The sequence below is a fragment of the Chlamydotis macqueenii genome, chromosome 6 (assembly GCF_036417535.1).
Source record: "Chlamydotis macqueenii isolate bChlMac1 chromosome 6, bChlMac1.mat, whole genome shotgun sequence".
Classification (NCBI taxonomy): domain Eukaryota; kingdom Metazoa; phylum Chordata; class Aves; order Otidiformes; family Otididae; genus Chlamydotis; species Chlamydotis macqueenii.
The window spans coordinates 24,978,820-25,004,315 of NC_141561.1; the positions used below are offsets into that span (position 1 = coordinate 24,978,820).

A 25,496-nucleotide genomic window follows, 5' to 3' on the forward strand; every position below is an offset into this window, starting at 1 on the left:
ACCCTTCCCAACACCAAATCTGACCATATGTTTATTTGGTTTATGACAGCACCTAGAGGCCTCAAAAAGGTATCAAAGATTTGGTGTAATACATACCAACAAAATACCCTTGAGCCTAGAAAAATACACATTTATATTTGAAAAAATAAATAATTTACTAAAATATCACTGTAACATCTTAGACATGTTTCCATACCTCAGCCATAAAGAGGTCAGACTGAAATATTACCTGCAGTATTGAAATAGAGGTATTGATACAGGTATGTTTTTTGTTAAGTTTCAAGCATGTTTAGAGTTCTGTAATTAAAAAGAAATCTACACTTCCAGCTTAACTTGAAAGTATGACTGAATGTACACAATACTTAAAGAAGTCCATTCAAATACTTGTCACTGCAGTCATTTGGTGCTGTTGGTTGCAAACCAGTGGTATAAAGCTGGCTTGATAAAGCAAATATTCTAGTGACAAATTGTTTTAAACTTCCCCAGCAAGAGAGTTCAGTTATCGTATCTATTTTAATTTAGATTTGTGTAGCAAGTACTTTTTGACAACTGTGCCTGAACAGACCATTAAGAGTTTTCCCAGACAGTTGCGGCGCTTCAGAACCTTCATCCTTCAAATATCTTTGTTATTTTCTGCTGTTTTTCTTCAAATTTGTCTCTTGCATCGGGATATAAGTAACATAAGGGCCACACAATACCTTTGAAGATTACGTCAGTTTTCAATAATAGCTTTCGGAGTCTCACTGCCATGCAGATTTTCAGAGAACCAAGGTAGATGTTAGAAAGTCACTACATACCCAATATATGAAACACACAAAGAAATTCTTTACCCAATTTGTTTCTTATGTCCCTTTCTAGTGGGCCCATCAAAATAATTTTCAGGTGATTTTTGGTAAATTCCACACATTCACAGAGCTGGAGTCATCATTCTCAGAGATGCTCACCTCTTCTGGACCACACCCTTTCCTAGTAGTTTTATTTACAGTTGGTTTCTTACCTAAGGTAAAGGAATCATCCTGACTTTGACATTGTTACCTGCCAGCAGGACTAAGCCCATTGTTGGATACCTGGAGTACCAGGGGCACTTAGTGAACAATGCAGACCGAATGGAATTGTTATGTTTGTGAGCAGCAGGCCTCAAGGACATCACTGAAGCCGCTTGTGAGAAAGTACTGAAGCTGCCTGTAAGAAAGTACTGAAGCCACCTGTGAGAAAATAATGAGGCCGCCTGTGAGAAAATAATGAAGCTTCCTGTGAGAAAGTAAACGAAGCAACCTTGAGAAGAAGGAAAACAGCTGGCATACGTGACTGGGGGCTGAACGTGACACAGGGTGCAGGTGGAGAGAGCTGTGCGCGTGAACATAGAGACTTAACAAATCATATTTTAGCTAGGAGCGCGTGCATGATATAGTTAGCCAATTAGTAGAGAGCTTGCGCATGATACGGAATTAGAAGGGCTATATTAACCGGGATGTATCAACAATAAATTGGCATTTGCTTGATCATATTGGTCGTCAGCAGTGTCCGTTACTTCCGCGTCAACAGCCCATCACACAAACACTCCCAGAAAACAAGTTAGCAGGTATAGCAAAAATCCCTGCAAATCATTCATCCCTATGGTAGACCCATGTAAGCCTTAACTAATATGGATCAAGAACAGCACATTAAATTGGGCAATTCAGAATCAAAGGGCTGCTATTAGGAATCTAAGAAATACAAATATTGGAGCAGGAGAGAACTGTATTTTCAAATCCCCCAAACCAAACACAAACCCGTTGAATCCTGGATATATACATTTCTTAATAAAACTATTGACAGAGCATGGAAAACAAAGTCCAATTCTTCCTTCCCCCTCCCAGGGGGGATCTCACTGCATTCAAACTACTGCTTTTCAGTATGTCAAGCAGCATTTAATTCATGCTGGCTGTCCTAGGTAGTTTCCCTGCAGTCAATTCACTTCTTTTGGGCTAGGAGAACATGAGAGCCAGAGAGAATCAGGACACCAGTTTAACTGACAGTAGAGCCGCTGCTGCTGTTTGTTGAGCCTCTCTGACAGAGGATTAGATTTGTTTTGGCACTGTATCTCAGACAACTCTAAAGGGCATACAATAATCTAAACTACAGAATGTCAAGCTCTTGTTAGGCTGAGTTTCTCATCAGTCCTGGAACAAGTATGACTCACTAGCAAACAGCACAAATACTTGGATGAATCTTCAGGACAGTACTGGAAATGCATGCAGGGTATGAACTGGTGTCTTCATCTGCAAAATACATGTAGCAGTATACCACTAGCCTATTTTTCCAAGAAGTTACATATCCCACAACATAATGTAATAGTGATGTCTGCTATACAGAAGTAACAAGGTATTCTACTACTGTTTGTATCAAACTGGAAATCTCTGAAATCAGTCTGTTCAACTGAGCCACTAATGTTGGGGAGACAAAACACATTTTGAGATAGAACATTCTCTCATGCCAGTGGCTGTCAAGTCTAGTTCTGCACTTAAGCAATGAATTGGCTGAAACATCCCTTACACCAAAAGGAAAGTTGGCAGTGGAAAACAATAATTGCAAGCAGAAAATTCACTTAGACTCATTATTAGTGCTGTGTTATTGTCACCATGTTCAGAGATGTAAAAGAAAAAAAGCTGAAAGTTTGCCATGAAAAACAAAACCACAAAAACTTTGAAATTTAATACTCAGTTTCACATATTGCAAAATATAAACTTGGTTACAGCTTTGGAGCATTAAAAACCCCTCGAATCTTAAATATTTTATTTGCTCTTAACTTCCTGAAAATAACTAAGAGCACATAAAAATGATGCTGGCATCTACTTAATTCTAATTGAAAACATAATTCTTTGTTTCCTATTGACTCAAGACAGTAGTGCACCCAAGCGAGATTTCATTATACAATATAGTCTTGTAGCTTTGTAAAAAAACAGATTATTTTAATTGGTTTGCATGATACTAAGAGAGGATACACACTTGCAAACAAGAGGTATACTTAAATAATGCTGAAATTTCTTTGAGAAGGCTTGGTGGGAGGAAGAGGAATAATTAACATTTTCATTCTCGAACCATTCTGAAGCTGCTAATTGTGGGAAATTGTAACATCAACATAAAGCTGAATTTAGGTCTTTTGCTAGCCAGTCAGGCTTTTCTGAACAAACCACCTTTCCTCACAACCACTTTTGCTGATAAAAACCTACTTGCTAATCTTGCAAGATGTTCTCCTGGAAGTGCATGCTCTCTTACTTCCCAGAGGTATATTGTGCTTTCTAGGTTATCAATGAGTGAAGAAGCTTAAAAGCACACCAGGCCTCATAAAATCTAAAATCTAAAATCTATTACAGGGCACAATAATGGTTATGTTCTCATTTATTTTTCCATAAACTCTACATGGAATAGCCCGTTTAATATATTCTTGAAGAGTTCTAACATACAAGCTTTAATTAAAACAGTGATATAAATGGCTAGGAAAAATAATATAAAGGTGGCAATTAAATTATGGGCAACTTGCTGATTTTAGATAATACTTAGGAGTCACTGCATGGAAGCAAATGCCACAGCATCACTACTGGAATCAAATATTTACATTAATATGTTTATGTAATACACAAGTCTCACACACACAGTTTTGCTAGTCAACTGTATGATAATCAAATGTAGTACCCATGATAATGGCTATGTTTGAAGCAAAATTCCCTTTCCACAGAGAGCACTAATAAAAAGTGCAGAAAAAAGCCTATTCAGAGAAGGTTTGTTTGATTTGCCTTTGGCTACCCATTGTAGCATACACTACCAGATTTTTATTGTATGCTAATAAATCAGTATTTAATCTCCAAGATTTTCAAGAATCAAAAGTAATTCAGAAGCAAACTAACAGTTACACAAGTTTAGATAACTTAAAGAAACAATTTAAGTAGTACTGAGTCACTTCAGATGTCTGAAAAATTGGCATCTGAAAATGGAGTGTTATTTTAAAAGTTAAGTCAAACTATATCAATATGCAGAATCAGCTACACAGACACCTTGCAGAAATAGAAATTAAAAGCTAATTATTTTTATTGAAAAAAGTTTTAATAACCTTTTCATAGAAGAGAAAAGTTGTCTAATGTGGTGCTAGAATAGCTGATACTGTCAGAGATAGGACTTTCTTCCTTGTTACTCAACACACATTTAGAAGAAAACATCTAATCAAGAGACAATGGCAGATATACATACACACTGCAATGAGTATTGTTTTGTAATTAATTTTTTGGTTTTGTAAAAGTACTAATAGTGTTGGTATGAAGAGTAACCACAGTTAGTTAGCATTTATAAATTTTTTTTTAAAAAGCTGACTCTATAGTACTATGTAGAACTGGGCAGCTGAGCCATCTGTCTTGTTAGTCTGTCAAACCATAAGCTTTCTTACTGGTAGTCTAAATTTATCCTCCACTCCTTTTATTCGCTGAATGTACTTTGAAGAAGGTTATAATCCAAACATGTCTTGTCTTTCAACTCGGATCCAAATGACTAGGTCTTACAGAGAATCTGAAGCTTGAAGCTTAACAAGAAGTTAACAAGCACCTTAAGAGCATGTTAGATCAGAAGACAATGTTGAAATACATTTAGAAAAACCACCAAAAGGAAACAGTGGGATATGGCAAGCGAACTTCACATGTAAGTAAGTGCTGTTAAGAATAACTGCTGGAAGACCTCCACACTTGATAGCAAAGTTGTGTTATGCTAAGTATTTTAATAAAAACAGAGATGTTTGCTCATAACTGTTTCTATTGGAAGACATCTCATAACTAACACAAGGTATAAAAATAATCCTTTTTACTCTCAACTTTAATGCACCCACTTAATATTTCACTTAGCAAAGATTTTCCCCACTCATACTGCAAAGGGTTCCTTCACATACTGAAGTTTCAAGGCAATCAATTTTGAATTACTCCCACTGCACAGCAAACCAGAGTATGATGCTATTAACAGACATTATTAATATAAATATTCGTAGTCTTATTCTCAAACAATTGTTTCAAACTATGAAATAGTTATGCATGATGCTCTAAATATATTGCTCTAAGTAAAAATAATTACATAATAGCAACTGCAAGATCTCAAAACTACAATTAGTATGGTTTCTATGGAAGATTAGTTTGATTTATTCAGTATTTCACAGCCTTTATAAGCCACTGTTAGCTTAATTATGAACAAAATGCATTATAAAGCTGAACTATCTTGATTCTAACACACATCTCCATCTATTTAGATGAACCAATGAGACAGGATTTTCCCCTTCCAAGAGACATTACTAACTTTTGTCATAGCACAGACATGCCAACATGTACGTAATACACCAATGTCTCTGCATCAAATATTAACTGCTTTTAAATCAACATAAAGAGTGTTCAGGGGCAAAGTCTGCCTCTAACTACACTTACACAAAAATTAGACTCAATACTATTTTAATACACACAAGTGCATTTCCCTATTACATGCTTGAAGGAGACTCCATTTCTCTCTCCTGGGCAGAAAAGTCGCTGTCCTGTTCCTCCTCAGCTTGCTGCCCTCCACCATTCTTTCCCCCAGCCATCTTTTGGCTTTACACGCCCATTTTCCCTCCACACTCAGCTGGACCCATCTGCCTTAAGCAGGACCATTTCCCGTTTTCCTCACTGAGTTCCTTCCTTGTGACTCCCTCTATGCCCCTGCCTTTTGAGCTCACTTTACTGTCCAAATTTTGCTTCATATACACACCCTTTCCTGCCCTCTTTGTCCTGTCCTTGTCATTTGCAAGTCCGCTATACTTTAGAATAGCATAATCTCTTCTAAAATAAAGTTTCTTTTGCACATATTACAGGCATTTATCCCACAGAGAGCACTAAGAGAAGGTGGTGATTTTTAAAGTCAGTAAGCTTAGGAGTGTCTCCATGATAGTTTTCCCCCATTAACTTATTCTTACAGTTAAGTTTTGAAAAAGTCATCTTCCTGTTAAGATCTACTACATGAAAAAAAGTCTACATAAGATTTAGAGACTGTTAAGCTTCAGCCACAAGATCTCCCACATTTACAGAACAGATACATCTTTTATGTGGAGAACAACAAAAAAATACCTTCTATGTTAAGCACTTCTGAAAAACCACATCATTAACACAAGAGCTGTACCATTTACTTATTTGGATTAAGCATCTTTCTAAGACTGTACTGAGTTATAAAAGATTAAAAAAAACCCACAAAAATAAAGGTAATCTTACTTTTTCATCATCATCAGAAAAAGGAGTGCCTCCAGGAGTCTTATTTATTGCTTGGGCAACACCAATGATCTCTCCATCACTGTTTCTTATGGGCATGCACAAGAGCGACTTCGTCTTGTATCCAGTCAGCTTGTCAATCTCATCATTAAAGCGGTGATCCTTCAAAAGACAACAAGGAAGCGTTAACGTGCATGACATACATCTAAGCTTTCTTCAGGAAAAGTACTTTATTTTCTTAATGTCCTATACAGTATTTTCAGTAGCACTATGTTGCTGCTTCTCTGTTATGACCCTATTCTTTATTAGCTATTTTTCCTCAGGTAAGATATTAAGAAAAATAGTTCTCAGAGGATCAGTACAAGATTCAACATTGTAACTGAACTCTCACATTTATACGTCAATTAGAATGACCTACCTAAAGGATCGCTACCAAAGCGGCTACCAGGAGAACATGGAAAAGGACGACAAATTAAACATGTGGAACAAATATGAGAAGAGTTAAAAGTGTGGTAGACTCATAACACACTTTGTGTCTTAACAAAGCACAATCTCCTTACAGCCGTGGCTCAGCCCCATGCCTGTCCTGCCTCTGGGGCCATCTGTAAGCACAGGATCCTCCACCACCCCACGACAGCAGCCCACAGATGGTCAGAGCCACTTTGTCCATAGCTTTCACGGTTTCAACAGAAAAAGACACTATCAGTGGCTAAAGCTGTGGTCTGGTTCCTCCTTACCACACATTCACAGGCAGTTTTCAGTTTCTTACACCTTAACCAACACTGTTTGCTTCACTGTCCCTCTATATCACTGCCGATACACATTCCTGCCAGTGAAGCTGTGGGCAACCACACGGCCCTTCCAGGCACTGGAGATGGCCCTGAGCTCCTCTGCACACTTAGCATGGTTCCTTTGAGGGACACACACTAACGAAAGAGCCGTTTGCCGTTCACCAGACATGCGTCTTCATTGTGTGTGTGAAGCATGCAGAGGTTGGGGGTTCATGATAGGATAACAAGCTGCAAGGAGTGCTGTGCCACCTTGAGAGCACAGAGAAGAATGAGGCACATAGATCTGGTATGTACTAATTTCTAGACTGCCCCTGGCTGGAAAATCACCATGTTTACCCCAGAGTGGAGCAAGTGTGTCCCTTAGCTGTGTACAGCATGGACAGTTGCAGAATTAGGACTTTAATGTAAAACAGGGAGCATACCAGCATGGCATCATATATTCATCCTAAGTCTTTATCTGTTTTTCAAGTTTATGACAGTTCAGTCTGATCAGTAATCAACGTGTGCTTACATACGTGTTGTTCTGATCTGTACTTACTCTTTGACTGCCTGATATCTGCACCAAATGAGAACTCTCAAATTTTCTTGTGCATCATAAGTTACAAGTTACACCACCTTATAGCTAGTGCATGAAAAATACCAGGGAGAATCAGACAGAAACGCTACATGAAGTTGCAATGCTTTAAATTTATGTTTTATGTCAAGCTTGCTATACTCATACTACATAAAGTATGAAATGATGAAGGGCTTCAAGGAGACTGTCTCACAATACTAACATCCAAATAAATCATTATGCAGGAGGCTGAAAATGTATGGGCAAATATCTGAGCAGTCTGAAAGTTCCTCAAATGCAGTTTACATCAACCAGAGTGTTTTTTTCATTAATCTGTAGTACTATAAGGGGCAAATTTAACACCACAACTCTCATTAGTGTTAAAAGAAAGAGCAACTGAATCTCCACAATAAATGTTTACCCTTAAGCTTTACACAGCAAGTGGCAATCCGTTATTAAAGAATTTTCCAAATACAATTTCTTGTTGTTTGATTTTCAAATTTTGCTGGCCAAGAAGTCTCTTAATATCATAATCAAAAAGTTTAATTGTGTTACATAGACATTTTGTGGGTGTTATGATTTCATATGCTTTTGTATCCACTTGCAGTAAGCTTTTTGAACAATGTTAATACATAATTAACTATGAAGATTTTTATCTAATTAACGCATATATAAAATCTCTAAGTTATGATTAACTATGCAGTGTAATCCTATTTATCATGAAGCATGCACTTGCTCAAAAAAATACAGAACACATACTGTGAGCATGACTCCTCTTACAATAGAATGACAGAAATCAATCTCATATAACCAAATATTAAAAGTGTTTGTAACAGATCACATTGAAGAGAAAAGATAACTAATAACAAGATGATCTTCCAAGTTACAGCATAAAGTATTATTTTAAATTTTTCTAAGGCAATAAATGGACCTAAGGTTACACTTTTTTTTTGAGGTGTGTACATAAGATAAATGCTTGTATCACATTCAAAGAGGACTTCGCTTTTTCAACACCAAGTACTGAAAGTAGAATTGCTTCATACCTGTTGTTGTCATTCCTATTCTATGTGGGGTCACAGTGCTGCACAGATTATATTTCTATCCCCAAAGATACTCAGGTATTAAAGTCTTAGTAGTTGTACCACTGACACCAATGCATCAAAAGAATTACTTAAATTGCACTTAGACAGTTTTCTTCAGATCTGAAACTTAGTTTTAGGGCAACTGACATGACACATTTTTACACTAAAGCACTAGAAGTACCGCCTCATGTCTCAGTGAAAACCCAGGGGCTTTAACACTTGCAGGAATTTCAGAAGATAATACATTGTAAAAGATTGTAAGCTAGCATCTTTAAAAACATAATTAGTAGGGCAAATACACATAGGGTGACAATATTACATCTTGAGACCAAATTAAATTTGATCACCATTTAAAAAAACAATGCCATCACCTTATAGGGCACTTCTGAATGACAGCCAGACAACTGCTATCTAGTGTTAGTAACATCATCATGCATACACACTGATGCTGGGCCATGCTGCCACTTCACACCTGTATTCTGTAGGTGCCCACGATTTTATGTCAAGTAGATGGAGACTCTTTTTGGCCTCACTTCTGTCTGTTGCACTTTAAATGTAGTACATCAAATGAGACTTGTTATGTGGGGTAATATTGTAATGGGGTACAAAGGCTTTTTTAAAAAAATACAATAAAACCTCAGCTCTTTCTGGAAAACTAAGAATAGGAGTGTCCCTATAGATCAAAAAAGCTCCCTCACATGCCAATATAATTCTCAGCATATAGCTTAGCTAAAGACACAGTTTGAAGCTGCAGTTTGTTTAACCTTCCTCTGCAGAATACACTCAGCTACGTACCTCTGGAGAAAGATTACTGTATATACAAACAGAAATGTTTAGAAGATATAATAAATATATTTTCATATGACTTTCTATGCTTTCCAGAATAGTAAAAGGAGCGTATATAGTACTTATAATCATTTTAAATGGTTTGAATCTTTTCTTAAATACATTAACATTTGCAGTAAGCAAACAGCTGAGAGCAAAATTCAGAAGTTAATTTTCTGAAAAGATTTAAGTAGATTGTCAAAAACTAAAGGGAATGGAACATAGCTTGTTTGTTTACATGGCAATGTGCAGAAATCCATTCTCTGGAACAGTACCACTGGAACTGCAGATCACAAAGTAACTCAAAGGACACTGCAAAGTTCAGAAGAGGTAGTGCTAACAGCATCTTTGTTCATCTTGGTAGAGAATACTCTTCAACAGCTCTTCTATCAGCCAGGGAGGGAATTACTGCTATTTACTGGCAGCAGCTCTGTTCCTCCAGGGTGAAGTTAGCATTTCTGCTGCAGACAGTAGTTACAGCCAGTTCTGACTCCCCTAACATGAGGGAACTGAGCTGTTCTACAAAAATAAGTGTAAGTTTTGTTTTCAAAAGTTTAGACAATATGGGCTGTGAAATATTGTCCATGTTCATCTCAGGTGATGAAAACCATCTATACAGTCCTTAATCTACGATAAGATTTGATTGTGATGAGGAAGAGATAATTCATTAAATCTTTACTGATACTAAGAACTGACCGGGGTGTTTTTTTCCCCTGGCAATTTTATTTCTGTTTTTATTTCCCTGTTGTGAATTGCAGATTCTATAGATATAGACTGTTTTAGTCACCTAAAAAGAGACGCAATTTGGAAGTGCTCTGCACTCCCTCATCATAAAGATTAACATATACATTTGGCTATTTTATTACTTGTTCCAAGTTTACATACCTTTCAACCATAAGGAATTAGTATCAACTGTGGAATTCATATATAGTTTATAGCACTCTTCTGCCACCAAGTATCAACCTCTTGTTTTTGGTTTTTTTTTTTTGTTATACCATTTTCTTTTATTCTGTCTTAATTCAATAACTTCATTAGGAATTGTTGTTCTTCCTTAGACCTGTTTGTGCCTCTGGAGTGTATTAAACACTTTTGCTTCCATAAAGACCAGATTACTAATACGCAGTCTTTGGGCAAGGCTTTGATGATATTCCCTTGAATTACTTGTGCCTAACAGCTTCCTTAAGAGAACAAGAACCCCTGTGATGAATGGTTTTTAATAATGGCATCAAGAGCCCAGGCCTGCCTGATCTTGTGAGCTTCCCAAATGCTTCTAAACACTTCTGTATCAGCTTCAATAGAAGCTGAACTGTTCTGTACCATAGACTGCTGCCTAGAAAGGGATGGTTCTACAACAAAAGAAAGTGAAATGCACTGCAATTCTCACACAGTAGACTTGACCAATTAATACATTAAACAATATTTCTTCAACTACCTCTTGGCAATGTCTGTACTACTATTTAGAATTAGCTATTGTTGCTGAAATAGTGATAATATGCTTTGTTACTGAAGAGACAGTCCCTGCTCTACTAATTTTGTTCAAAGCAAAGTGGGGAAACACTGAAGTGACAACATGCCTTGACTAGTAATATGGTTGTAGATTCACATGTTATTATAAAAGTAGTAAACCTTCAAGGGGGAGTTTAACTGAAAAAGGACAGGTGTTGGACAGACCAGAAGCAAGTTGTGATTAGTTTATGTGAATACACTCAATTAAAAGCGATACATTGTTGTAAGACAAAACAGAGGTCTGGGATAGAAAAATCAGGAAGATGTACTCATGTTTATCTGAGTTTATTTTGTTTAAGTAACAAGGCTCACTGTAGTGGGTATTTTAATCTGACTGTAATTTACAATCCAGTGGCGTATGTAGTCATTTCCTTTTCAACAGGCCTGAAGATTAATACACAAAGTGCTGTTTCCCCTGCAGTGGATGGTGGCACACAAGACAGGGGCTTGTGAGTCTGTCTGAACTGGATATATACAGGACAGCTGCCACTGTTAGGAAGAGATTTCATGACGAGCTATCAGTCCTGTGATCCTTAATGGATGCTAGGGAGAACCATAGACACAGGAAGAATTAGCAATCAGGAACAATTTTTTTTTTTTTTTTTAAGTACAACTCATTCCTGCTATATTGCTTCTCCTTTCAAGTGGATTTTGGAAGTCTCCTGTTTGTATCTCTTGCTGGGACCTCTACACTAGGAGAAAAGAAGCACAGGGATCCTGGAGCAATCAGACAGCCTTAGTCCCAGAAGCATGCTGTTCAGAGAGAGAGGCAACAACATGTTTTGATCTTCCATCATATGGTCAGCCATCTGATACCAGATTATCCACTTAGGATAGAGAAGAATGGTATTACATCTCTGGAGCAGATACTAAAGGTACAGTAAGCACAGTACTGGGAAGGTTAATGCATTTAATTGGAAAAAGACATTTTTGAGAAAAACTTCAACATGAAGTGAAATTCTATCCCTAACCTTTTGTGGAAAAGCAGGCAAGGATTTTGTTTTAGTGACATTTGAGAAAGTTATAATGAAAGATACATAAATGAATAAAATAGTATTTCTGGCAACATTAGTATTGTTGACTAATGCAATATATGCATAAGAAAACTGAATGACTGGATGACCTGTGTTATGTCCCAAACCTCTTATCCCCATATCCCCCTTCTTCCATCACTTTTCATAATATGATATATATGGCAGGATCCAGCTGAGAGGTTTTACTGGGTTTGATAGCATCAATAAAAAACTCAATGCCCAAGTGTGAACTGTGATGGCTGAGAACCTTGTACAAAATTTATGTCTGCCTCTACTCACAGGGTAGTAACCTTGAGCAAGGAGATGTGTTCAGTAGTCAATAAGAAAGCTGCTAAGTCAGAGAGAAGCCCTCTGTCAGACTGCAAACACTGTGATACAAACTGTATATTTCACATGTTAAAACAGCCTGCAGCACAACAGGGTCCTCATCTGCACTGGCTCCCAGCTAGTAGTGAGTATCCCTGTTGATGATACCAATGCAGCACTTGCTTTTAAGCTTCTTTTACAATTAAGACTTAAATTTATAAATTAGGGACAGATCAAATACAAGATACATTTTTGAGAAAGAAATTTCACTATAACTGTAATTGTACTGGCAGTATTTGCATGCGAGAACACTCAATTACAAGTAAAGCCTTCCTGTTTAAAACATTACTAAAAACAAACATAGCTGGTTTTACTGCTTTGGTTCTATATAATGAAACTTCTAGATGCCAGAGACATTCAAAATGTGAAGACTGAAGCACTTTTAACTACCATTTCAGAATTGCCAATGAGGAATAGTTATTCTGTAGGATAAACCTTATCCTTGCCTCCAGTTATTTATTGATTGTAAATTCTTCTTTGTGGAAATATGACTCTATAAAATGTGACATTCAATCAAGTAAAGACACAGAGGAGAGCAGGCTTGATTAATCAATCCAAGTGCTGGTATTTCAGCTGCTTGCACAGTGACACTGCAGTCCCAGTTCTTTTTAGACATATTTAAGAATTATCAATCTTCACGCTTTTATTCTACACAAGACCAGATTAAGGTACAGAAAAGTTTTTTTCTAGAGTTCTAGAATCATACAAATTTCCCAGAACCTCCGCTTCCATTGAAAAAAAATACTACCTTTCTAGTTCCTGTAACTGTGAGGATAACATTGAAAAGGGTGATCTTTATGTTCTTGATTACTTTCAGATCAGAAATGCTAGAGCGTAGAACAGCAGTTGAGCAGCATGAAATGTTATCAGTGAGCTGGTATATTCAAATTCACTTTTCTAGATCACCTACCTTCATCGTATCAGATGAAAACTCAAAATTTTGACCGTGCTTACAAGCTGTGATCCCATAAGATAACAACTGGCTTGATGAGCCTGAGGTTTCAGGCAATTTGAACCATTATTTGGTTAGGCACTGATTATCTCCTGCATGTCAAGTGCTCCAGGTTGACCTCTGTATTCAGAAAACTAGTCTGTAAGTCTATGACAGCTATACAGATACTGGGCAAGGTCTGAAAAAAAGTCAGTCAGCTGTATTATTGATAGAAGTGGCAAACAAGAGAGAAATCCATTAAGGCCGAATCCTCTTTCCTTTGATATCAATAGCAAATTGACCATGGATCTGAGGTCACCAAGTAACAACCATTGGTCATGATTAAACCTGAACAGTTACACTTAGAGGAGGCCTACAAAAAATAATCCATGCTTACCAGGAAGAATATGTAAAACCTCATCAAAAAGTCACTATTTCTATCATTTACTAAAAAAATAATAATAAAAAAATAATAAAAAAAATCTATGCATTTCCAATTAAAATGGATAAGTTCTAAAAAAAATTCTAAGGACATGCAGTATTCCACAGACAGCCATAGAGGGTGTCTGAAACACCCATGAAACAGTTAAAACAAGTATTTTCTTCTTGATTTATCTTACTTCAATCTACATTTCTTTTCTCAAGACATTTGAAGTAATATAATACATTATGTTAGAAATTAAGACAGCTTTAACTCTTCAGCAAAGTTTCACTAACTGAACTTAAGAGTTGATTTTCAGTTTAAGTAGGTGGTTCACACATTGTTAGTAAAGCTATAGGTTTTCTTGTCTTGTTTTTCTGTTGGTTTTTTTTTAAACCATAGCTTAGCTCTTTGAACTTGGAAAGAAAATATATCCTTTATATCTTTATCAAAGCTAGTATGATTTATGCCAGCATTATTAGCATAATTTACAACCGAGAAAAAATAGAATCCTAAACCAAGTTAGGAAAGAGTCAAATAATGTAATGGAGATTGAAACCTGCCGGAGTACATTTCTAGGAAGTAAGCGTCCATGACAAAGACACTATTTTCCTTCTCCAAAGTCTAAGGAGAAAGTGCTTAATCTAGTGAAATGGAATAAGTGACTCTGCCAAAGCTGACAGCTACAAGGAAAAGCTGTCTTCTGCTTTTGCAGCTACTTCTGATTTTTATGATTTGAAAAATACTGCTTTTTAATCACACAGAACAGAAGAACAAGAGGTGCTCAATTAACAGGCCTGGCCTACTATATTTTACAGTTTACAACATAGGTGTCTTTACTTTTTCCTTAGGAATAGCTCAAGAAAAAAAAAAAAACACAACACCCCAACAAACAAGAAACAGCATATTGAAAGAAATCTTGCTGCATTTAAATTACTTATTGAGTTAGCTAATTTGTATCAAAAACAGGTAATAACGTGTTTGACAGTACAATACTACCCAGGTTAACAATGCTACCAAACTAGACAGGCTAGACAAATTGGATTTCACATACTTTTGATTGACTTTAAGAAACCATCCTACAGGAGCCCCTACATTTACAGAAGCAAAGGAAGTGAAGTTGAAGAGACCTATTCATTTTCTTAATCATGCTTCTATGAGTATATAATACATGCATTTTTATAGAAAACAAAAAGTGCAATCCAAGAGACGACAGCAAGTTATCTAGATTCAAAATATAACATTAAAAAAAGCTAAATACAAACAAAAAATGAAGGCATCCAGTCTGTTCTAGATCGTCTTCTCTAAAAATCACATATGGTATAAATTACATTGTGCATAAACAAGAAGCTGAAACCAAGTAATAAAACACTACAGTAGATATGGGCAAAACCTTGTAGAGAAGAAACATGCACACAAAAAACAAGTAATAAAGCAATCTCTGAAGAGACTTCCATGTAAGGAGTGCTGCAGCTATTCTTGTCAACTCCCCCAAAATCCCTAAAGCCCCAGAGACAAGGCAGCAAAAAGAACAAGCTAGTACCCTTCACCAGCATCTCAAACCTAATTCTCCCAAGTAAATAAACACACAGTCCAGTTATACTGTGACAATAATATTTCTTATAAAATAAACAAAACAGTTAAAAGTGCACAAAACAGCTCAGCCAACTTTATTCTTTCACTCCCTAAACAATTCTCAGAAAAAGTAGGGAACATTGTCCCTCAAAAATTCTTAATTTCCAGATTTAAAACTAAGTCTACAAATAGTTTGAACCAAAAAAAATAGCTTGCTTTGGGAAAAAAAAGCATAAAGGTGTTCATTTGCAATGATGCAATATTGAAGTTTTGGGGGTTTGTTTTGTGGTTTTTTTTTTTTTAATGTGTCAGTAGTTTGGGGCTTTTTTGGGGGTGTGTTATATCATTCATGTACTTTTCTGACAACTTTCATTTATTAGTTAGACAGTAGACATAAGTAACAATGCATGTTGTCTACTTATGACTGGCACAAAGTTAATTGAAAAAAATAGTACAGGTAAACTTTCTTAGACAGCAGTAAATCACTTTATAAGCACTAGCAAGTTTGCAGACATGACTGCCAAGCTAATAAGCATAATTACATTTCATGCTTATAGTCTGAACTGATCAACAGCAGGGATTAGAAAAGATTCCTCTGTAGGACAACATTACCCAGATCTATCGTGTAAGGTTTTTGTTTTCTTCTTTTAAACCTTAAAAAAAACTCCTGGTAGATCACCACTAGGCACAACACTCAGCCAGGTCCTAGTGCTGATCTCAAATATTAGTGATTTTTAATATGAAATATGTACACTTTAAAAGCCTGATAATCAGGTGACACTAAAAACCTGATACATCTCAGAGCTAAGAAACCAACAAGACTCCTGGGTGTTTTAACAGAAGTCTGTGTATGGGTTTAAGCCTAGCACCTGCAGGTGGTTACTCAAGCGAACAACATATGGCTTCAAGTTTTACAGAAGCAGTATAGTAAGATTCTTGAATAATAAATTGAAAATATCTTATTGTGACAAAGCAGTAGTGTTAATAACTAAGCCACACTCTTTTTTACACATGCACTGTAGAGACATTAGGTTTCAGACTGCTCATAGTTGCTGTTACCCTGTTAGCACACAGCTCATTGTTTATATTTCATAGCTTGTCAACAGGGTTGTTTTAGAAAAGTAAAATCTGCATAGTGATGTATATATGCTTGTTTGTTAACTTTGCTATTCTATAGACAAACTACACAACAGCATACAACTGTAAATAACCAAAAGGAAACATCCATTTGCTTTGAAAAATTGAAAACCAATCAAACAGAACAGCAAAACTGTTTACCAAGGAAAACTACAGCTTCACTCAGTCTTGTGCTTGTAAGAAGATTTCAGCTAAAACTTGAAGGGCCCGATCCTGCAATTCTTTCTCACAGTCACTGACCTGCTCTAATCAAATAGATGAATTGCCTTCTCACCAGGAAGCAACAGATCACAGAGGCACCAGTCTCACACCTGTTCCACAAGGAAGTTCTACAAATGTTTGAGGGAAGAAACTTAAAACATCTGTCTTCTTCAGACAGATGGACTGGCTGAGCAATAAACCAGTTAAAGTCTGTCAGCTTAACAAAAGATGGTCTTTTGGAGGGGGCAGAAAAACCACCCCAGCTCTCCAAAACCCTTTTACAACCCACACACTGTGTGATGAACAGCCCAGGGGCCTTCTGGAGGAGGAGAGCTGAGGAACCAGGCCATACAGCTGCTCCTCTGCAGAAGCAAAAGGCACCAGGGCACAGAGTACTTGCTCTGTGAGGCAACTGAGCAAGTGAGACAGCTATATTTCTTAATTATGATTAAATAAACCCCCCAAATTACTAACCTGTTAGTGCTCTGAAATCCTCCTTGCTGGTGTTTGCCTAAGAGCCTGTACACACCCTGAGCATCACCCCACACCAGCACCAAAAGAAAGCAGCACAACACCCTTCACCACTGATTTAAATGTGCAAGCCCCACAAAATGGCTAATTACCCATCAGCCCCCGTGGGAAGCAGACAAAACTCATTACACATGAGTATGGGCAGACTCCTTCCCCCCAGCCCTTTGCCACCCCCGTGCTCTGGGTGCAGGGCCTTGCAACAAACAAGCTCCACCTGGGCACCACACGCCCAGCCCCACCATCCCAGCTGCTGTGCGTCTCACAGCAATGGGGCAGGCACTGCAGGCACACCTGGGGCAGTGAGCAGGTGTTGTGTATCCATGGAGTAACGGCTGGGCAACCCTGGAGGACAGGCACTGCCCACCTGGTCGGTGAGGTAACATCGCTTGCCCAGCACAAGCATGGAGAAGATGTGCTCCCTTATGACACCAGTGGGCTGTCACCACTGGCATATGCTGTATTGTGCAGCCCTGTCTGTGCCAGTGACCCACCTGAGCAGCAGCATGGAGACATGAAGCTGTATCTGAGCCCTCAGGTGGCTTTGGGTGCCTGCCCTTCCACATAGGAAGCTCCACCAGGAGCTCCAACCCTGGCAGACATCTCCAAGGTGACCGAAACCATTCCCTGAGAAGATTTATGGAGCTAGGGAGGTGACAGGAGGTGGAGGCCTCCTCAGCTGCTCCCCTGAGGGCTCTCCACTGCACAGAGGCAGGAGGGTGCTCCCTTCTGGGGGGGATCCCTCTCTCCCAGGCCAGCATTGCTGTGACATGAAGGATGCATTTGCTTCTGCTGGGCTGCAGATTCAGGGATAATTACAACATCCCTTCACCAATCTACTGACTTGTACTTTCAAGTTTTCCTAAATTTTGTGTGATGGGCTGGAGCGTCCTTTTGTGGAAAGCACAAAGCAGTTTAGTTCTTTACTGTTGCAATTATCTCCTGCGTTCTCTGCGGTACTAGTCATGTTTAATGCACAACAAAAATTGTTTTAATTCATTTTTTTCTGTATTACATGGAATTTTTAAAAATTATTGGTTATTCTGCTTGCCAGGTTTCACGCTCTCTGCCCTCTAAAGAGCAACTTCTGTCCTTGTTAAGAGTCAGCACCGAAATGAACACGGCCGTTGGTGCCTGCTGCTCAAGTGCTGCTGAATAAAACAGCAGTTTTATTCAGTGCTTCCCGTTTGCAGAACTGAACCTCCCAGGACTCTGCGTTTTAATGCTTTAACTGCTCTTTAAAATGGAAAGAGATGCACTGTTAATATTGATGGTAACAAACAGCTACCCTGTGTAATGAAATGTGGCTGCTGCCTGTTCCTGACCTTCTATGCCAACAGCCGGCAGTCCCACACGGCGCTCCCAGGCTGAAAGGTTTGCACCCATGAGCAGTAACTTCGCAATGCTGTCCTGGCACAGCAGAAGAGAGTGAATGCTCAGAGCTCACCCAGAGGGCCCGAAAAAGGCATCGATGCCTGTATCTAGGTTTTCAAGGATGTTTAAAATTTACTGTAAAGGGTTGCGTGTGCATCAGCTGCGTTACACTTGACCTAGCCTTGAAAGAGGTAACAGGAGAGTCCAGAACGGAGCAAGCCTGATTTCTTTCTTGTTTTGATTCATTTTATGTCATCACAGTATTGATTCCAGTAATGTGATTAAATTTTCTTCTAAAAGACTTGAGCTGCATTGAAAAATAATTTCTGATCATGTTTTATGGCACTTTCTCCAAGTTACAACGATCTATGTCTTAGTATGACTCTGTTTAATATTTCTCGTCTCTTTGCTCCCTACTTTATTAAAACATCCATCTGGTAAGCCATTTTTTCTTCTTTTAAAGCTACTTTTAAAATTCCAAATTTATTACAAGATTTACAGAAACTTTTTTCAGCTGACACTAGCAAATGGCAGAACATTTTTCACCACTTTTTGATGTGTGCTTACTAAAGAGTAAGGGTTTTTTTTCACTAGTTAGGACTTAGGATGCTATTAAATTATCTCCCAACTTTTGCACAGCTAAAGGTATAACAATAACCAAACATGACTTTTAATATGATCTTTTTATTATTTAAATACTGCTCTAAAGGAGTGAACAAAATTGAAATGATCAGTAATTTCAGCTAAACATCATAGAAGGCCTGTGAGAAGATGGAATGACATGAAAAAATCCGTAATTTTAAATAGGAAAAAACTTAAAATTTTTAAACAACTCATAAGAACTGCAGAAAAAGGTTGAATGGCTTCTCTGCTTGAGTACTTCAAATATGCTTAATAATCTTCATATATGACTGCAAAAGCTACACCTGTGCTCTGTTAAAAGGAGCCTCAAAGGACATTTAGGTCCCAAATTTCCTTGCCAGTACGATCGGATTCTTCCAATATGTGTGCTCAAGACACAGTGCATTATTCACATAAGAAAAAGGAATCAGAAATGCTTCCCAAAAGTAACATAGGGGAAGACACAAGGCCTTACTTTAAAACTTAAACTGACTAGGCGTTCGACTTACAAATCGACTGGATTACTTCCAGGAGAAAGTTTTTGACTGGCTCTGAAATGCAAAGGAAGTCTATATTTCCTCTCCTGTTCTCAAATCTTCTGGAGTGTGGACTATTACAGCTCAGATCATATATTTTACAAACTGTTATAATTATAAACTCACTTTTATCATGTGACTTGGCAATGTAATAAATAAAACATTAAATGTCATTAATGAAATCCTGCAACTTTTGAATCAATCATACAACATTCACTTAAACCTTTCCATAAACTAAGTATTTGTCAAATTCTCTGATGCTGTGAACGTCCAAAAAGTTTGTTCAATCACTACTGAACTTCATAAATGAAATTACCGAGATGTTACATTGTTATTGTTTAGTATTAAAGGAAATTATTATTATGCAGTCCTCAATATGTAATATTAATTCCAAACCTTGTCTCTAAGTATGCTTATTGAATTAAGGAAGATTGTTTACATGAGTTGGTTTTGAAAGTCAGACTCAACAACAGTAATAATCCCCCAGATCATGGAAAAGGCCCAGCCTATTCATTTCATTTTTTAGTATTTTTTTCTCATTAGAAAAAGAAATGCGTAATTGAAATCTTACATTATCTCTGAAAATGACACTGCAAGTCATTTACAAGTATTTCCTAAATGAATCAGTCTGTATATGGGCACAGGGGACTGCTTGCATGAAGCATGTCACAGGACATGACAAGATTTAAATGTAGTGTTCCTCGCACTGAAATTCTGTTAATGTCAGTAGCAGCTGATGATACAAGCAAGCAACCCAGTTTGTACTCGATGGTAGAATTCCAACTGGTATTTGATCAGGCTCTGAGAAAATACAAATGGTTGGATGATAATAAAACAAATTTCCCAATACTGTAAACTAGCTAACTGAGGATAAGGAAGTATCTTTACCTCTTTTTAAGCAAGTTTGTTAATTTAAAAAACAAGAAAAAAAAACACCCCTTCAAACTACTTGAAGAGGTGTTCCTCTGACCTAATATAAGGCCTTTTCTTACCAAATGGGTAGCATCAATGCAGACACGCTCTCCAATGGACAAAACGGTGCTGTGCTGTCACCCCTTTTTCTCCAACTCCATCTGTCAGCCTGTTTCCTGGTGGTGCTTTTTTTTACCTGACAGTAGATTAAACACTTCCATCATCAGTGGCAACGCTGACAAAAATCATACCATCATATTTATTAATTTTTCAAGTGCTGTACTGTGAGCATGACAATGATCTGAAATGGAACAGCTGTCACTTATTTACGCACATGTACCTGGGTTTCCATAGGGCTCTTTATAGTATTAAATTAGAAAGGTCTCCTTCTAATGATGCACAATGGATATATAAGTGCAAGGTAAAAGAAGACAAACTGTACTAACTCAGATACATAACAGAAAGCAGATCCTCCATTTTATTATCAAGCAAAACTTCCATAGTTGCAAGGTCTAAAGTTCTTTTGCACTAGAGTTAATCAGAAGTAACTCCACTGAAAGCAGGAAAGTTACAATTGATGTAACTACAGGATCAGCCTTAGAACTTTCTCTTCTTCTGCAATGAATGTACTCACGGCTTAAGTATACAATGAATTGTATTATTTATAACATTTTAATTGATTTTGGATAGGAGCCACGCAAAAGTAGAATATAAATAGTACCAGGAATGGCATCTGGATGGGTTGTTTTTCACTCTCATCTGCGAATGAAACAGACAATAAGCTGGGCTTTTCACAGGGGAAGTGGACATAAAGTGAACAAACACTGAAGAAAAAATAACGCAGCCCCTTATGACTAGAAGACACAATGCCTTTCCAGTGGTGTTCTCACCTCCAAAAAAAAAAGGTGGCTGGAGCTATCCAGAGTAAAACGGAGAGATGGAGCTCTTTCTCAGAAACTCTGATATCCTTTACCTGTTTAGCCACTTGAGATTACTGAGAACATCTTCTGCCTGACCCCCAACTGCAGATATTTTAGGAAGAGTACGGTTTTAGAAGTGAAAGTAATTTTTAAAAATTAGATGGTAAGAGGAACTGTGTAATGGAGAAAAGTAAAAATAAAGGAAGAAAGCAAGCTCAGATTTTTTCAAAGGTGATCCAACACTCAATCACTGTAGTCTGAATATTACAGCATTTTTACCAGGCTCTGTTCTTTCCCTTTGAACTCTGTGGTGTGGGAACCTCTGTCAGTCTGTGAGGTGCTTAGTATTTTTCACTGCTTGACAAATAAACAAATATTCAGCCCAAAATACATTTGCCCTGGCTCTTCTGTATTTCAAACAAAAATAATGGTCTTATTTTTCAAGTTTCTTCCTTGTATGGTTTTCTATAAAGCATCATTAGTTTTTAAATTTTCATTATTTTTGTTATTGCTGTAGAGCAAAATTAGACATTGGGCAGTGGTTATTACTAAAATTCTTAAAGACATAGATCTGCCACCTTTCAAAGCTTTCCAAGGTCCTTATTTAGAAAATCTGTCGCTCTGTGGTTCTTAATTTTCTGAAGAACATCCAATTACTGATAGCGTCTCACACTCATAAAGGCTAGAAATAGCCCCTAGGACTGAGAGAGAGGGGTAAATTTCAAGCCAGTAACCTGAATGCACTGTTTAACACACACAGGCGGAGGCACGTCTGTCCCTGCTGAAGTCAAAGGGAAATTTTGCCTGGAAGCCAGGACTACATTTTCACCATTCACACTGAAGCGCCTATAAAAGTAAAAGGTAGGGAAAGTCCCTGTAGGAGAGTAACAAGAGTGGCTATAATCACTCCTAGGAATAGGTTTGAAAACACATGCCATATGGGCTGAGCGGGCATCATGCAAAGGTGAAAACATACGCTCTTTCGAAAGCAATGAGATTATTTCAGCAGCAGGAACATTAAACAAGACAGAGATTTAAGAATATGATCATTGGGACTGTCACGAGCGTTTTTAAAACTTTTCTTCAGCCGATTCCAAAATACGTTTTGAAAACTCATGAAGCTGCCTACCGCCCCTGCGAAATCCAGCAGCGCTGCTGCACCGATTTTAGGGCGGCCCCTTCACAGGAGCCCCCTCCCGCCCCCTCAGCAGCTGCCCCGAGCGTACTCGCGGCCGGTACCAGCCACTCTCGGCGCCCCGACGGTGGCAGGGCGGCTAGGAAGGACACCCCGGGGGGAGGCAGGGCCGGGCAGGGGGGGAGCCGGGGGCGGCGGAGCGCCGAGAGCCTACCTGGTAGGCATCGGGGATATTGACCGTCTCTCCGTGCTCCGCCACGTAGCCGATGATGCCCTTGCCCCAGGGCACCTGCACCTCATTGCTGTTCTCGGTGGAGCCGCAGGGCAGCAGCGGGGTGCCGGCGTGCACGTCGAAGAACTTGGAGACCAGGCTCTTCTTGCCGGCGGCGGCCCCCTCCACGAGGAAAAGGGAACCCCGGTCGGCGTCCACCATGAGGCAGACGAAGATGAGGATCTTGTAGCTGAGGCTGGTGAGGTCCAGGTCGTTGGAGATGTCCTTGACCAGCTCCAGGAAGAACTGGCGCTCGTTGTGTTCCTTGAGGTAGCGCTTGTAGTCCAGGGCGGTGGGGGGGTACTGGGGCAGGCTGACGCGGGACTCCAGCAGGGCGCTGAGGATGTGGGCGGTGGTGGGGGGCAAGGAGCTGGCCTTCCGCAGCAGGGCCCGCCGCCGCACGCTGCTCAGCGGCTCCTGCGCCCGGGCGTGCACATGCTCGTCGTAGGTGAGGTTGACGTGGATGGCCTTGGAGCGGGCGAAGCTCTTCCGCAGCTCCTTCTGGGAGGCTCTCCGCTGCAGCCCCCCTCCGCCGCCGCCGCCGGGACCAGGGCCGCCGGGGCCGCTGGCGCTGCCCCAGCCGCCGCCGCCGCTCCGCCACTCCTCCGACGGACCGGCGGCGGGGGCGGCAGGCGCTTTAGGAAGCGAGTTCTTCCTCTTCAGCCACTTCTCCACCAGCTCTGGGTGCCTCTCGAGGAAACTTTCCACCGCCGCTACGTCGAGGCCGGCGTCGGCGGCCGCCGCCATGGTAGGGGTGGCTCAGGCCGCGGGAGCCCCCGCGGTGGCCATGCCCCAGCCGCCGCCGCCCCCACGTGCTGCTGCCGCCGCCCGGACGGCCGTCCCGGGGCGCGGGGAGCTGCCGGTAGCCCCGGCAAGGGGCCGCTCTTGCCCCGTGCTCTGGCCCCTCCTCGGGGGTGCGCCTTCTCCTCGCCCCCCGCTTCCCCCCGCCAGCTCCTTTTCCTGCCCACCACTCTTTATTATTATTATTCGTATTATTCTAGGTATTTTTTCTGCCCCCCGACTCTCAGCCCTTCTCCGGTCTCGGCCCCGGCTCCCCTGGTGAGTCGGGCAGGCGCTGCCGCCGCGCCTCTAGAGATGCTCCGGGAGCGCTCGGGCAAACCCCTCCTGCCAAGCGCTGTCAGTGCTGGCGGCGGCTGCTGCGTAACCCAGCCGGCGGACCACTGAGGAGGGAGGGGAGGGAGGGGAGGGGAGGGGAGGACGGGGGGAGGGCCGCGAGCACCGCTGCGGGAGGAGGCACCGCCGCCCGCCCGGCAACAGCCCCCCCGGGCGGGGGGGCGGGGGAGAGTGCTGGGCAAGGCGGGCAGGAGGACCCCGAGCCGCGGAGAGAGGGAGCGCTGCGCTGGGGAGCTCCGCGCTGGCGGGCGCCTCATTCAGGAGCGTCGCGGGGGGAGGGTGGGGGGAGAGGGAGGGACCTTTTGTCTGTGATGCGTGTGCGGGGAAGGGGCAAACCCGGTCTGCGGGAGAGGCGGGGGAGGTAGCGCGAGCGCTCGCGTTAAAGAGGTTTAATTTACAGCATTTTTTGCGCTGCTTCAGTACTTCAGAAAACAGGCGGAAAAACGGAGCCCGTGTCAGAAGGACCACGCGAATTCCGTGTCTCGAATCCTGGAGTCGAGACGCCCGCAGCCTCTCCCGTGCCGGGGACCCGGCGCGCACCGTCTGTGCGGCGTTTCACACCCGGGGCTGTGGAAGAGGGGCAGAGAGCGGCCCGCTGCCGGCCGCCCGCACAGCCGCCCGGGGCTTTCTGCCCCGCAGCCGCTGGCCCGCGGGGGCCCCCGGGCAGCTCGGCGGGAACGGGCCCGCTCCTGCGGCACCGGCCAGCGGACGGGAACCGGGCTTATTTTTAGGCGCACGTGGAGCACGTTTCATGGCTAAATCGATGCCTACGCACCAGCGATTGAAAAGCCGGAGTCATGGATCTCAGCACGTGAAAGATGTCTTTCATGCGCTCACCAAAGCCTGAATGAAGGCGGCTTCAGAAATTCATGAATGGGAGCTTGGGTGGCTGGGAAACACGCGGGCGAACCGTCAGCCAAACGCAATTCCGACCCGCCGGGGACCCCGGCCCTCCTCGTGGGGGGAGTGCAGGCAGGAAGCCTGTCCCGATTTGGGGACACGTGTCGCTAGTGTAGGGCGCTGTCAACCAGGGAGAGAGGGCTACCTCTGTGTCTGTGCGTGCCCGAAGGACTGTCGCGGCTCCCGCAGCAGTGACGGGTAACGCGGGGCTCCGTGCGGGTGCAGTGGCTCCCGCAGCCCGGAGACGGCTTAGGGAGCGACAGACAAAGGGTTTCGCTTCCCGTTCTCTGTGCCTGCGTTGCTGCAGGCGGGGCAGCAGCTCCCTCGCTGCCGCCGTGGCGGCAGGGCTGGGCGCCGGCCCCCCGCTCACCCCCCTGGCGGGGTTCTGTTCTGCGGCCACGGCTCTCCAGGGCGCGGGCGGGGTGCGGGGGATGCCGCAAGGGGACAGCGCTCCACCGGGAAACCGCACCGGCGGCGGCAACGCGGTGAGCGGCGCAG

General features: G+C 41.1%; 1 protein-coding gene across 1 annotated transcript in view; it reads right to left on the reverse strand.

The window, feature by feature from the left end:
- Positions 1-23,711, reverse strand: part of PDE11A (phosphodiesterase 11A) — a 135,584-nt gene extending 111,873 nt beyond the window's left edge. The window contains exons 1-2 of the mRNA XM_086750719.1: positions 22,908-23,711; positions 6,249-6,407 (exon numbers count right to left, since the gene is read on the reverse strand). Of these exons, the coding sequence (XP_086606845.1) occupies positions 6,249-6,407; positions 22,908-23,711 (963 nt within the window). The remainder of the gene's footprint in view (positions 1-6,248; positions 6,408-22,907) is intronic.
- Positions 23,712-25,496: the final 1,785 nt, after the last annotated feature.